Source organism: Vespula vulgaris, chromosome 12 (genome assembly GCF_905475345.1).
Source record: "Vespula vulgaris chromosome 12, iyVesVulg1.1, whole genome shotgun sequence".
Lineage (NCBI taxonomy): Eukaryota > Metazoa > Arthropoda > Insecta > Hymenoptera > Vespidae > Vespula > Vespula vulgaris.
In genome coordinates, this window is record NC_066597.1 from 5,195,900 (window position 1) to 5,209,698 (window position 13,799).

Genomic DNA, 13,799 nt, shown 5'->3' on the forward strand with positions numbered 1-13,799 from the left:
TGGTTCGACCTACCGTGTTCCTCGAGTTTGCGTTAATCGTTTGTTAAATAAATCCGGAGGAATTGCTGGAAGAGAGGGAGAGAGAGAGGAAGAGAGAGAAAGAAAGAGGAGAAGAAGAAGAGAAAGGAAAGAGAAATGTTAACTAACGGCTACGTGGCCATGTTCGAAATACCAACCAGAAGTATCAACCAGAAGTACTTGTTCTTGCTGGAAAGACGAAAGATTTGGTGCTTGTTCTCCGTCTACGAGAAATATACACAGTGAGTACAAAGAGAAAAGAAAAGGAGACAGAGAAAATTTTTTTTTTTTAAATCTATCGAGAGAAAATAATAATCTTATTTTCTGTTGTACTATTCTATCAATTCATTCTTTTTTTCGAATCATATATGTAATGATTATCTCACTCCTTTTATTATATTTGTTTAAAAATATAATACAAAATATAGATTATTTTGTGCACGTAAACTTAGCATACCTTAAAATGCGTGTTATTTTTTCTAATTCATCTTTGGATTATTCTATCTATTTTCGTTTTTATTTCTTTTTTTTTTGCTGTTATTCCCATACTATATATGTAACATTTGCAATTATCCAATCATTTATTGTATTGATTTCCCATAATAGTAAAACGTTTACAAATCCGATGATTATCCGATTTGGTATTACCGTCCAAATAGATTTCAATGAAATTTCAATAGAGGAATCTGTTGGATCGGCTAACATATTATCGAAATATTTTATTGGACATTCGCGAAATTCTCTACTTTTTCTGGAAAATAATAACGGTGTAAAACTTTTTCTCTTAATTCTATCAAAGTCCTTATCTAAGGATACATGTAGTAATTAAATAAAACAAGATAATCGTGAAAAAGGACTATTTCGATTTTCGATCCATAAGCGACGAGTACGAAGAAAATTTTTATTTATCGCATCGTTAAAGTTCGATCGGAAACTACGGTGAATTTCGCTGATTCTGCTCTTTAATTACACGGAAATCCAAAGTATTTAATCGCTCCAATTCCGCAAACTCGTTTGTTACTCGCGGCGAACTTTTCTTCGGCTAGCTGGTTCTTCTTCGTCTGGAATGCGGGCGGAATGCGAGACAATGAAAAATGTAAAGGGACTAGAAGAAAGGAGAGAGCGAGGAGAAATAAAAAAAAGAAAGAAAGAAAGGGATGAGTGAAAGAAAAAGAAAGAAAAAATGACACGATCCTCGTTAAAACGCACGAACCTATAAGAATGTTCTCGATGAAGGAATTTCCTATCATCGATCCTCACTCCACTCCCCTTTTCACCCCATTGAAATAGCACACACCTGTGGCGACAGGTACAAGTGACAAAATTCAAAAAAAAAACCGATCGTACGAAGAAAAAATGTCTAGTCGCCGATATACTTCTCCTTTTTGTTTTCTAACGACGATGCATGCTTCGGGTCGAGGATTAAAAGAATTTCAATCGAGGACAAGGTTTTCCTTTATAGATAATATTTTTTAAGAGATGTCTCCTTCCCGATGAATACTCGAGAGACCTCGATCGAGTTTTCTAGTATCGATATCGACTATCGATCATTTTCTCGACGGCGTCGTTTTTCCACGGCGAGAGAGCTAACAACTTCCTGTTTCCTAAAGAGCTTACCGAGGCGAGTCTTGAGATATTTTTACCGAGTAGAAATCAATCCTTGGTGAGTTCCACGTGGAAAGTTTCGTCCACGTTAGTTCGATGTCCTCGAAGGTCTTTCCTTTGCCTCTTGTCTCGTCTCGTGATTTTCAAACGATTTTCTCAACACCATAACACGATCTTTATTACTTTTATTTTTTTTCTTTTCTTTTTTTAGTTTTTCTTTTTCTTACCAAAGTAACTAAAGTAGATAAGTATTTATTTTATCAAGTGGATCAAAATTTTATTTCGGAATAATACAAAAAGGAAAAGAAAAAAATATCAGACTTCTTCCCTTCGAATAATTTAGAAAAATGATCGCGATAACAGATTTCTATTTTCATTTACGTACGAAGGCTATTCGAAGAAAAAAGTTCTCTGGTATCTCTCATATCATTTCGTTGAAAGATATTTGTAAGGATACTCATGTATTTGTGACTAAGAAGGGCTACGAAATATATTAGGTCAATATTCGTGAAGGAAAGGAAAAGAGAGAGAAAGAGGGAGAAAGAGAGAGAAAGAGAGAGAAAGAGAGAGAGAGAAGGATGGATTACGATTTTGTGAAATGTTATTATCACGAAATATTATTTTGTAATTTTCGCCGAAGTTACTATCGCAAACGTTTTGTTAAAACTTTAGATACAAACTTATTGTCAAAATATATATTGTTTCTGTATCGAATATAATATATCTACTATGTACCTATTCTCAAAGTTAGTATTTTCATCAATATACCAAGAATAAACGAATTCGCCGTAATATCAACTTTTTCTTTCTTTCTTATTCTTATAATTTTGAAACAAAAATAAGAAGAAAAAGGCTAGAGTATAATAAAAACAAAAAGAAAAAAGAAAAAAGTGAAAAGTATAAGAATAAGAAAGACAAGAATCCGATATCAAAGACAAAGGGTAGATCGTAAAAGTCAGACGAGAGACTAAGAAGGGTAAAAAGAAGAATCGGAGGGAAAGAAACTCCGGAAGTCGACATTTTCACGTATTGGTGAAATACTCGTGTCTATTCCAATGGAAGAATGTGACAATATCCTTTTTTCTTGCGGTAGAAAATAGTAAGAAGGGGAAACGAATTTCCTCGAATTGTAACGATGAAGAAGTAAGAAAGGAGAAAGAAAAATAAAAGGAGAAGGAGGTAAGATAAAAGAAAAACGTGAAAGATGACGAAAGGGAAAGACAGACAGACAGACAGAAAGAGAGAGAGAGAGATCTATAGGATTTCATGATTAGAAACACGGAAACTATAAGTAATGTATGATCACGTGGAAATGTAGAATTCAATTGTACTTGTGTACGAAGTTAAATGTAAACAAAGATCAAAAAAACAAATGCGTTAAAATGGAGAAGGACGAAGAGAAAGAAGAAAGAGAAAATACATACGCTCTTGCTACCAAGAAACGAAATTAATGCCGGGCAATTCGAGACTTCGTAGAAGGTAAAGAACTTAAAGAGAAAATAAACAGAAAAAGTAAAAGAAAAAAATATATAAGAAAATAAGGAAGAGATAAAAAGAGAGAGGAAAAAAGATCGAAAAAAAGATTGCAAGAGCCAAGTCGCGAATCATTCTCGACAACGACGACGACGACGCCTATGGCAACTTTTTTGCGACATAAAAAAATTGACAATGATTTGTCACGTTCTATCGATTCTTGAGAAAACCAAGAGGGATATATACATGTACGTATCTTGGCTTCGAAAAAATCGTCTCACATTTTATCCTTTCTCTGCCATTTTATCATTCTCTTTCTCTCTTTCTCTCTCTCTCTCTCTCTCTCTCTCTCTCTCTCTCTCTCATTCTTTCTCTCTCTCTCGAATGAATAAACGATCGAATATCTTCCTTTATCCAAAAGTAAAACTTCTCGTTGGCTTTTTTTCTTTCATTTTCTTCATTCATTCTTATCCCGTGATTCGAGACGTTTTGTCTCTATTTCTCCCCTAGATTGATACCGAGAAAATTATATTTACATCTTCTTTTTCCACGGTAATATCAATTTCCCTTTTCCCTTTTACGTACTTCTTTTCGTAAGATAAAAGTAAAACGATGTTACATTACATCGAAAGATAGAGGAAAGCTTCAATATTATATATGCATATATATACGTACGTAAGTACTTATACAGATATGTATCCCTCTCATTCTACTCCTATACGTAACCATCCTTGCCATCCTCGAAATCCACATAGTCGGTCCTATTTTAAGCTCAAGGATTCGGTTAAAGTCAACCATTTTCCATCTCGAACTCCTCCATGGATTCTAAGAATTGCTAATCGAGCTGTCACTCGCCTAGGAGTTACCCTTCGTTTTCGCAAAATCTCATTTACATTTCCTTCTATGTTAGAAAGATCGAAATGTCTGCACGTATGTATGTATGTATATATGTACGAAAGAGAGAGAGAAAGGGAAAGAGAAAGAGAGAGAGAGAGAGAGAGAGAGAGAGAGAGAGAAAGAGAGAGAGAGAGAGAGAGAGAGAGCGAGATGGAGAATGTAAAGAGGATTTCACGTCGTTTACGTATCAGCACCCCAAGCAATGTCGTTCGTTATGATTATTTCGTCGATTTCCTAGCGACATTCCAATCTCTCCTTCCACTTTCCCGTTGCATCCAAGTAAGTACATCCCAATCGAAGTCACGAAATACTTTGGAAGGATTTCACACCGATTTTCGTTGTCACGATGGCAAGAAAGACTGTCGAATGCGTTACCAATCCTTGCCTCTCTCTCTCTCTCTCTCTCTCTTTCTCTTTCTCTCTATTTTTCTCTCACCGAGTACAACGAGGAATAGGGCACTTTTATTTTAGATAAGTCGTCGAACAACTTTTCAACGTATTATAGCAGGATTTGCTCGCGAAGAAGTTGGGTAATTCCTTTACGACTTCGCACTCGGCCGAGCAACTTTTGGCTCACTTTCTCACTCTCTCTCTCTCTCTTTTGTATTTCCTTTCTTCTTTTTATCGAAACAAAACAATTTCTCGTCATTGGTACGGTCCGAAATAGCTATAAGCAAAAGTCGAACTCTCATTTGATAGGACATCGAAAATCTTCCAAGATCGAGTAAATAAGTATTTAGTTCGAGTATCTCGATTTTTTATTTTCGACAAAAGGTAATTAAGTAAATAAGTAAGTACTTGTTTGAGAAATAAGTTTATCTTTTGAAATAAATAAGTACTTAGTTGAAAAAATATATTTCATTTCTCTCTTTCTCTCTCTCTCTCTCTCTCTCTTTCTCTCTCGCTCTCTGTCTCTTTCCTTCTCTCTCTGTACAATTTTATAAATATATTGATCGATATTATTATTATATCGTTATCGAATTCGGATAATATCAAATTACAGCGAATCGATTGCTTTTGCTACGGTAGGATAACAATGGAAACTAAGTCCTTCTTTCGTTCCATGTATATTTCATTTCAGAGATATGGATCGCTTTGTCGGCCGTTACCTGTTTATTCTGACGATACTTTGCGGTCTACTGTATGAGTACAAAGCGGACAGTGATCGTGATAGTCCGCACTCGAGACGGAAGCGTTACGTCGTCTTTCCGGAAGGCTCGAGCTTTTCCGTGAGTATCAAGAGGCACGTACAACATTCTTCTGTACAAATGTTCCGGATCCATGGAAACCCAGGAGACGTTGGAATATTAAGGAAGGATAAAATGTGTACACGGCGCATTTACTTTAAGACACACACATACATACATACACACACGCACATATATACATTCACTCAATTTACCTTTTTGTTTTTTTTTTATCCGACAAATCTTAACATTATATTTATTCTTCCATTTCATTTCGAACACGAGGGATCGGCTAAAGAGAAATTATCTGGTGTATAAATCGTTTGTTACATTTAAAAGAGAAAATGGAATTTGAAAAAGTAACAATATTCAATCATGATGAAATCATCTTTATTTTCGTATGACATATATTCTTCTTCTTTTCCTTTCTTTTCTTTATTTACTATACCTAGATACTAATATATCTAATTGATACTATTTTCCAGATCGCGCTCTGTATGACAATGCATACTCTAACACCAGACAACATCTTCACAGAGGGCGTAAATTGGGGTATCTCTTATGATCTACCGAACGAGAGTAAGCCGGCTCTCGAACCGTTTCTTCAGCTCAGAAACGATAGATTCAAGAGCGCCAACAAATACGGATCGTTCAAGAACAGCTTACAATCGGTGAATAAGAATGCCTTCGAGTATACTGGATGGAACGTGCCTGGCAAGTACGTCCAATTTTCCTCGTCTGGAAAGAAGAGGAAAGGTTACAAGGCCAATTATTATTATCTCCAGAGAAGACATCGTCGTGATCTTTACAATAAACTCGAGGTCATCATGAACTCGTGAGTACTTTGTGATTACTATTATTAATAATAATGTTATTCATTATTACTATTGTTATTATCATCATCACCGTCATCATATCTTTGTCATTCTCATAATCGTTATTGTTATTATTGTTATTACGATGCGACAGTCGTGCGGCACTGTCATATATCGTTCTACCTATAATATCCTAATGCTCGATGATACTAATTATTAATTGACGGCATGACGTTTAACGTAATCTAACGCGACGGGCAGGACCATGCGGATTAATTGCCCAACGGAATATTAATACGATCGTTGATTACAAATGTATGTATGGAAAATATACGATTGCATTCGATCTCATTTCTATTTACACATACACACACGCATACACCTATTGATTCAAAAATTAATTCCGTTTTTTTACAAAAAGAAAAAAAGAAAAGAGAGAAGAAAAAGAGAAAAGGAAGCAATCTGCCATCACGACATTTTGCATTTCCTTTCTCAAAATCGATCGAGAAGATGTCAATTCTAGTTTTCGTAGATTTAGTAAGGGAAGAAAGGTCGGCCATTCGATGGTAAGAAAAAATTTTCGTAAAATGTACTACGGACGGGACGACAAGCTCGATACTCGATAATAAAATGTTACGGCGACGTTAGTGGTTTCGTGCCGATCGAGCCTCGTTTCTCTTTACGAAGAGTCAGCCCGTCCCCATTGACGTGTCTCCGTTCTTTTTATCGTCAATGTCCTACGTACCTCCTTTCGATCGAGTTACCTAATGCAAAGACCCGATATAGTATGTAAGTATATAGACTATACACTTTATCTCGTCCTTGTTTCTCGGTAAAAATGTCCATTTTCAACCATGAAAATCTTCAATAAGATTTCATCTTGTTAGCGACATCCCAAAGAAAGAGAGAGGGAAAAAAAAAGAGATAGAGTTAAGTGGTTTTACTTTTGATGTATTTATTGTAGTTATATACCCGTAAGTAAGACGTATACTAATAAGAAAAACATTTTCAAGATCTATCGAGAAATTTTGTCCATTTTATTTATATTTCTTTTTATCCGAACAATTCAATATTTTATGAAATTTTAGTTTGATAGAGTAAATGGAAATAAAAGGCAGGTTTTTTATTTTTTCTTAATTTGCGGTAATTCCGTTGTATGCTGATAAAAATTCTTATTAAACAAGAAAATAATAAAAATTCCTATTAAACAAAGTTGGTAGTCCAACCTCTATTATTTTTTTTATTTTATAGAAGTTCTTATCATAAATTTTGTAATTTTACATGATGTAATACTGTATGAGTTAACTCGTATCTAAAAGTTCTAAGTTAAATAGTTTGAATGCCATAAGTTCCCAGTATAGTTACGAAGCATGCAGATATACGAAAATGAATATTATTAGTATATTTAAACAGTAATTTTATTAATTTGTGTAAAATGTATAAAATGAAATTAAATATAGTACAACTTAATTGGTATGAAATTCCTCCGAATATTTACATTACATTCATAACAGGTCATTAACTTCCATTTTATTGTTAAATTTATCAATTATCATTAAATCATCATCAATATCTCGACTATTAAATATAGAAGCTACATTTAAATATGTATGATTAAATTTAGAATTAAACTAGCAGAGGAATTTATTCTTACGGAAAAATTTATATCTCAAATAATAAAGGTCGCGATAAATAATTTTAAGAAAAATAACAATTCTGTTAAATCTAATTCCGCTGTTGTATTAGTTATGAAAAATCAAATCATACACACAGATAATTGAAAAAGAAAAAAGAAAAAATTTTATAGTCTATTTTCCATTAAAACCGAATTAACACGGATAATAAAATCCATGCTTCGTTTCTTTTCATCTGTTCTGTCAATCTATAATGTTATATCAAAATCGAAGACAATCACTCTGCAGATATACCCTACTAATTTAAAAATTTCATTATCTTACGTTTCATCTCTTAAATAGTACATGACCAAATAATAAATAAAATAAAAAGAACTTCAGAAGAGAAAGTATCTCGAAATCCAACCCCTCCGATTCGTTCGTAATTGCAGAGGAAAAATAATCGAACTTTGGGTGGATGGTTATAAATCTGATTATGAGCGAAAGAACGTGGAGAATGAGATAGGAAGGGAAGAAAGAAAGAAAGATAGAGAGAAAGAGATAGGGAAAGAGAAGAAACTACATCTCCGTAGCAATTCGGTCTAGAAACGGATAAATGGTCTGGCATGCTTGTTCAGAAACGAACAGCCGTAGAGAACTCGCGGCTACCGAGGCGCCATCCTCTGATTCATGCCACCCTTAAGCCGTTCTACGATCACCAGTGGCCATCCACGAACACCATCGGAGACACGAAAACCCTCTGTAAGCCATCTTGTAAACCGTTCTCGTCCACGCAAGAGTCATTCAAGCTTTACCAAGTCTCGGATAACCAAGACTGTCTTTATAACATAACGGTGGAACCGTATGTTATTTTTCTTTTCTTTTTTTTTTCCTACGCTATCCTTGGTACCAGATGATAAGATTATCGATATCTCGATCGAACGATCAACCTATTCTATAAGAAAGAGAGAGAGAGAGAGAGAAAGAGAAGGAGATTTCTTTTAGACTAGAACGTAAACTAGTTTGCTTGTAACTCGATGACTCGATTTTTCTGTGATAAATGATCGATGAGATTACCTTAGATCGTGATTAATGCGAATCGAAAAAGCTATCGGGAGTGAATTGCTACGAGGAATTAAGAATATTTTATATTCTTGAACGCGCTTTTATATTGTAAGATAAGGAAACAAATTATGTAAAACAGTGTAAACGAGTACAATAATGTATTTTAAAGAAACTGACGATGCTTGGGATTTATATAAAGAATGATGGGAGAATGGTATCAAGTAATATCTAAGATAGTGGATTAATAAATATATTAATATATTTTTAATGATATATATATGTATTATTTTGTAATTATATGTGTGTATGTAATGTGTATATGTATATATGTATATGCGCATATGTATATGTGTATAAATATGTGTGTGTGTGTATGTGTGTGTATAAATATGCATATATGTCTGTATTTTACTTATATTTTAATTATAGTTTAATTATATTAGATATTATTTTAATATAGAGATGAATCAAGATCTTACAGTTTCATATATAAATTTTCATAATTTTGTATATGATTCGATGAAATATTAGTTGGTAAGAATAACTATAGTTTAAGTACTTAGGTAGATATGTGCATAGGAATACATATTTAAAAAATGAAAGGATGATCCAACGCTTATGGTTAATGGATAACGTCTTAAAGGTAGTCTCCTCTTCGTTCGCTAGCCACGCCCTAAAATTCACCCCTTTGTCGGCGAATTCGATTCGTGCCACAACTGGATAACATGATCGTTCGAAATATTCGCGTACCACGCGTTTTTGCATCGAAGATATATGACTCTTCGAGAGAAATTCGAATTCATTCGACGTGATTAACCGCGTTCATTGACCTAATTATATTGCAGCTGATACCGCTGCGGAATGTAAAATACTTTTTTCCATCGATTATGAATCTTTTAATTACCATTTTTCAACGAGTTTTTAACGAGCGTTCTTTTTTTTTCTTTTTTTATATTTTTTTTTTGTTAATAATACAAGAGAAATTAACAACATCATGCATACATTTAAGAAGATATATTTTATATTATATTTAATAATATTAGGTATACAATTTTTACAAAAGGGACTAATTTACAAATTACATTTTATGTATTTGATTCTGTATCATATGATATATTGCTGTGTAAGGTATGTATCTATAGGTATAATTTATTCCTAATCTTTCTATATAATTTCAAATTATTTTATTAGAAACTATAGATCGATTCACGATTACTATTAATCTCGATAGCATTAAGAGTATTAAAAGCAATCGTTAGAAGCAATCGTTGATTACACAATCGCAACTGTACGTCCATACGTATTTTACTTTCGAAAGATAAAAGATCGTTAATCAATAGAAAAGTTACGGTCCTCGAATCAAGTCGTAACGTTCGAACTCGCTCAAAGCGAGCGGCTCTCGCAGCAAGCGAGTCACGTGAATTTTCTTCCTTTATGTGAACGAAACAGAACGAGAGAGAGAAAGAGAGAGGGAGAGAGAGAAACTAGGAAGTAGTAGTACGAGCGGGAGAGTAGATCCACGTCACATCCGCCGTTGCTACATCCAATATTGCAGTCGAATCGAATGTCGAAGCATCGTGACGCGACGTCGGGTTATATATCGTCTGGCATAAACCACCTCTCGCAGTTAGCTTTCCCGATGGGAAAGAGAACGACGAAGTACGAATGAGAAAGAAAAAGAAAGAGAAAGAGATAGAAAGAGATATACTAGCCACAAAACGGAAATATCCTGTTCGATCAGTTTTGCAAGATAGTAGTCGTATTAGAAATTGCCGATAAAGACGAAAATTCATGAAACGTCCAAAATATATCTGATACTATAATAATGTAAATAGATTAAAAGACGATATGAAATATATTGATTAATTATGACTTATTAATATGTACATATCTATCCCTTTCTAATCTTTACTGTATTTCTGATTATATCAAAAGCAACGAACGTATACTTAGATTTTATCTTGGTTTTATCTGGTAAAACTAAAACAATCGTCTTTATCCTTTCAGAATGGGTTTTGACGGCAGATCCTGTATCCTTCGTGCGCTTTGCGAGGCCTCCCAACGACTAATGCCGAAGGGAAACACTCTTGTGGAAGAAATGATGAGGATATCGTTCTCGTAAGGTTCATTGAAGATAAGTTGGAAAAGAGAAAGAGAGAAAGGGAAAGAGAGAGAGAGAGAGAGAAAGAGAGACAGATTTTCAACTACATACCTTCAACATGGGGTCCACGGGAGCCAAAAAATTCGAACAAAAATCTCTCTTTTTTCTCATTTCTATTTCATCCTAATAGTAAATTAAGGATCGATCGGATTTGAAAATAATCTGATTTATGCTGGGAGGGATGAAAGACATTATTCCTTAAGAAGCATCGGTTAAGCAAATAACGTTATAAGGATTTCTTTCCCTGTTCCTTTCCCATTCCAAGTTTGTTTCCCTCCTCAATTCGATCCTCTGAGTGATTCATTACTTTATAACGCGATCCCGCGCGTTCTCCGATTCCGGTTTAACGCTCCGATTGCTTTGCTCTTTCAAGTTTCTCCATCGACCGTTCCACCGGGGATATTTAACTCAATGGAATCGAACGAGCGTACGCTATCCCATTAAATTATCCTGATACCTTATATCGTTCGTATAAAAAAGAAATATACAAATGTATAAACATATCAAAATAAGTATCAAATTTTATTTTATAATTAAATTTAATTTATGAACATCATTGTTGTTAGAAAGATGCAAGAGGCAATAATACATTACCATTTAATATTGTTGCAAATATATATTCTCATAATATCTGGTAATAAAATGTTATTAATAAAAATTCATTATTAATCATGATTGAATTCGTTAAAATACAAAATTTAAGTATGTACTATGAAACTAAGATACATTAAACTTTCGGATATGATATAATACTCAATTTACAATTTTTTATCGTTTCTTATTTTTTAAAGGAAACGGTAAAAAATGAAACGATTTAAACGATATGAAATGATTTATAACGCCATAAAGAGATGCAAAATTTACATTGTATATCATAAATAAAGAAATAACGCATTTCTATAACAGAATTATTAACAATTATCAATTAAGATAAAAGTGCACACAACGCACTTTTTATCTTACATTATTATCTAATTATTTACGTTATTCAATATCTTTTATTTGATTGTATGTTATTTAGAATCTCTGAATTTAGTAAATAGAAATGTTATAAATAGACTACATTCTACTTACAACATTTCTACTTATACTATTTTACTATTAATCAATCTGTATATTTTCAGTCATCTATGACGATAACGACAATTAAGGTGTTAAAAAAAAACTGTTTAGTGCATTTTTTTAAATATGTATAAATAATCCAAGCATACATTTTTTTTCTTTTGTTTACAGGTTACCCCTTAAAAAGATACTTTCCTTTGAACCAGAAGAACATCACATGTATACCAATGCCCATAAAGCCGGTCACGACGGCCAAGACTGCATCGCCATGTTCCCCGGATGCAGTTTCTCTCTCATCGACATGGCCCTCGGGAAATATAATGCACCGTCGAGCGACTATACCGACGTTACTAGCTACCACCCATTGCATCCGGTAATTCCGATTGGTCCGTCCGGAACTTATGCCACCGATGATGACCACGACCACGACGTTAGCGAGAATTGGACAAGATATAACATGAAATAAACTCTATCTATCTTGGACAGGACGAGTTCTCAAAATTAAATGAGATTTTCTTTTTTCGTATATCTAAGTACATAGGAGAAACTTCCGATAATATCAAACGCTATGATCGTTTGATTTTGCCTCTGACGTTTTAATGAAAAGATCAAGGTTGACGTTATAAAAAATATTTCAAGAAAGAGACGAGAAATTGAGAAATTTTAAGACAAAAAAGAAAGAGAGAGAAGAGGGTAAATCTCTTAGTTCTAGCAGTTAATCGGTGCCACCGAGAACCCATCGATAAAAAACCTCAAAATGAAAAGCAATTTTTGGGAACGCTTGAAGGGAATGGTTAAGTCGGAATTAATTTTCTACCCTCCCGGTAAGTGACATCGGTATCCGTATCTTTTCTTAAATAAGAGGGTGTCTCCGGCGAGGGATCCAAAGAAGAAAAAGAAGAAAGAAGAAAAAGAGTAAGGAGTAGGTGGATAGGTTTTTGTCAAACGTAAGAAGGACAGACTGGCCTTGCCGATGTTCCTTCGTCTTCTCTCCCTCATCCCCTTTCCTCCCTTTCAGTTTCTACGTTGGCTGCGTAACGTCGTGCGGTCAACGCGATAAGGGATGAAAAATCACTCGGCACGATTTGCGGACTTTCTTGGATAAAGATATGAAGATGTTGAGATCTTTTTCCTTTCTTATTTCTATACGTAAAATGTCTTTCTTCGTATAATACGAACCATCTGTTTCCTCTCTCTCTCTCTCTCTCTCTCTCTCTCTCTTTTCCTAACTCATTTCAAAAACGAACAGACGACTTGTCGTAGAGAAAATTGATTTTCGACTTGTTCATTGTTATTTCGTGTTTGCCGAGCGTGCTTCTTCTGAAATAGGAACGTGACGATAGACTACCAGCTGAGTCGATGAAAAATATACGAGAGCAAGATAATTGTCACATTGATTAATGAAGAAACTATGAATCAACGTAATTGAAATAATTAATATTTATATGAATGGTTACATTGATATATAGTCATTTGTATTATATATATATATATATAAACAAGAAAACATGAGAAAATAAATAAAGAACTTCACAATACATCCATTGTTTACAAATTAATTAATCAGAAATAATAGAAAATTTGAATATATATATATATATATGCATGTACATATATATCATAGGATCACGTTTCTCATTTCTAGAATTCAATTTCATGATTCCGTTTACACATATATGTATTACTTATTACTGTCAAACCGGTAAGAAAGAAGTATATTTTTATCTTTTTCTCTCATTTTCTTTTCATGCTCGTAGATAAGTATATATTTTTTTTTTTTTTTTCATGGTGACTAAAATTCAGTAAGAGCTGAACAGATATCGATTCTACGGCGTTGGTGGCACCGCCCCAGTTCGCGGTGCAGGCCGGGCGTGGTGATGGTGCTGGTGGTGGTACTACTGCT

General features: G+C 34.0%; 1 protein-coding gene across 1 annotated transcript; it reads left to right on the plus strand.

The window, feature by feature from the left end:
- Positions 1–120: 120 nt before the first annotated feature.
- LOC127067953 (uncharacterized) lies at positions 121–12,723 on the plus strand. Its single transcript, XM_051003439.1, has 5 exons — positions 121–260; positions 5,075–5,222; positions 5,666–6,015; positions 10,681–10,791; positions 12,068–12,723. The coding sequence occupies exons 1-5, from the start codon at positions 136–138 to the stop codon at positions 12,360–12,362; spliced, it is 1,029 nt and encodes a 342-aa protein (XP_050859396.1). The 5' UTR covers positions 121–135; the 3' UTR covers positions 12,363–12,723.
- Positions 12,724–13,799: the final 1,076 nt, after the last annotated feature.

Bases quoted from the DNA above. Each gene is read 5' to 3' on its own strand.
- LOC127067953 (XM_051003439.1), top strand. From the start codon at position 136: ATGTTAACTAACGGCTACGTGGCCATGTTCGAAATACCAACCAGAAGT. The intron at 261-5,074 runs GTGAGTACAAAG...ATTTCATTTCAG, and splicing joins GTCTACGAGAAATATACACA to AGATATGGATCGCTTTGTCG. The intron at 10,792-12,067 runs GTAAGGTTCATT...TTTTGTTTACAG, and splicing joins ATGATGAGGATATCGTTCTC to GTTACCCCTTAAAAAGATAC.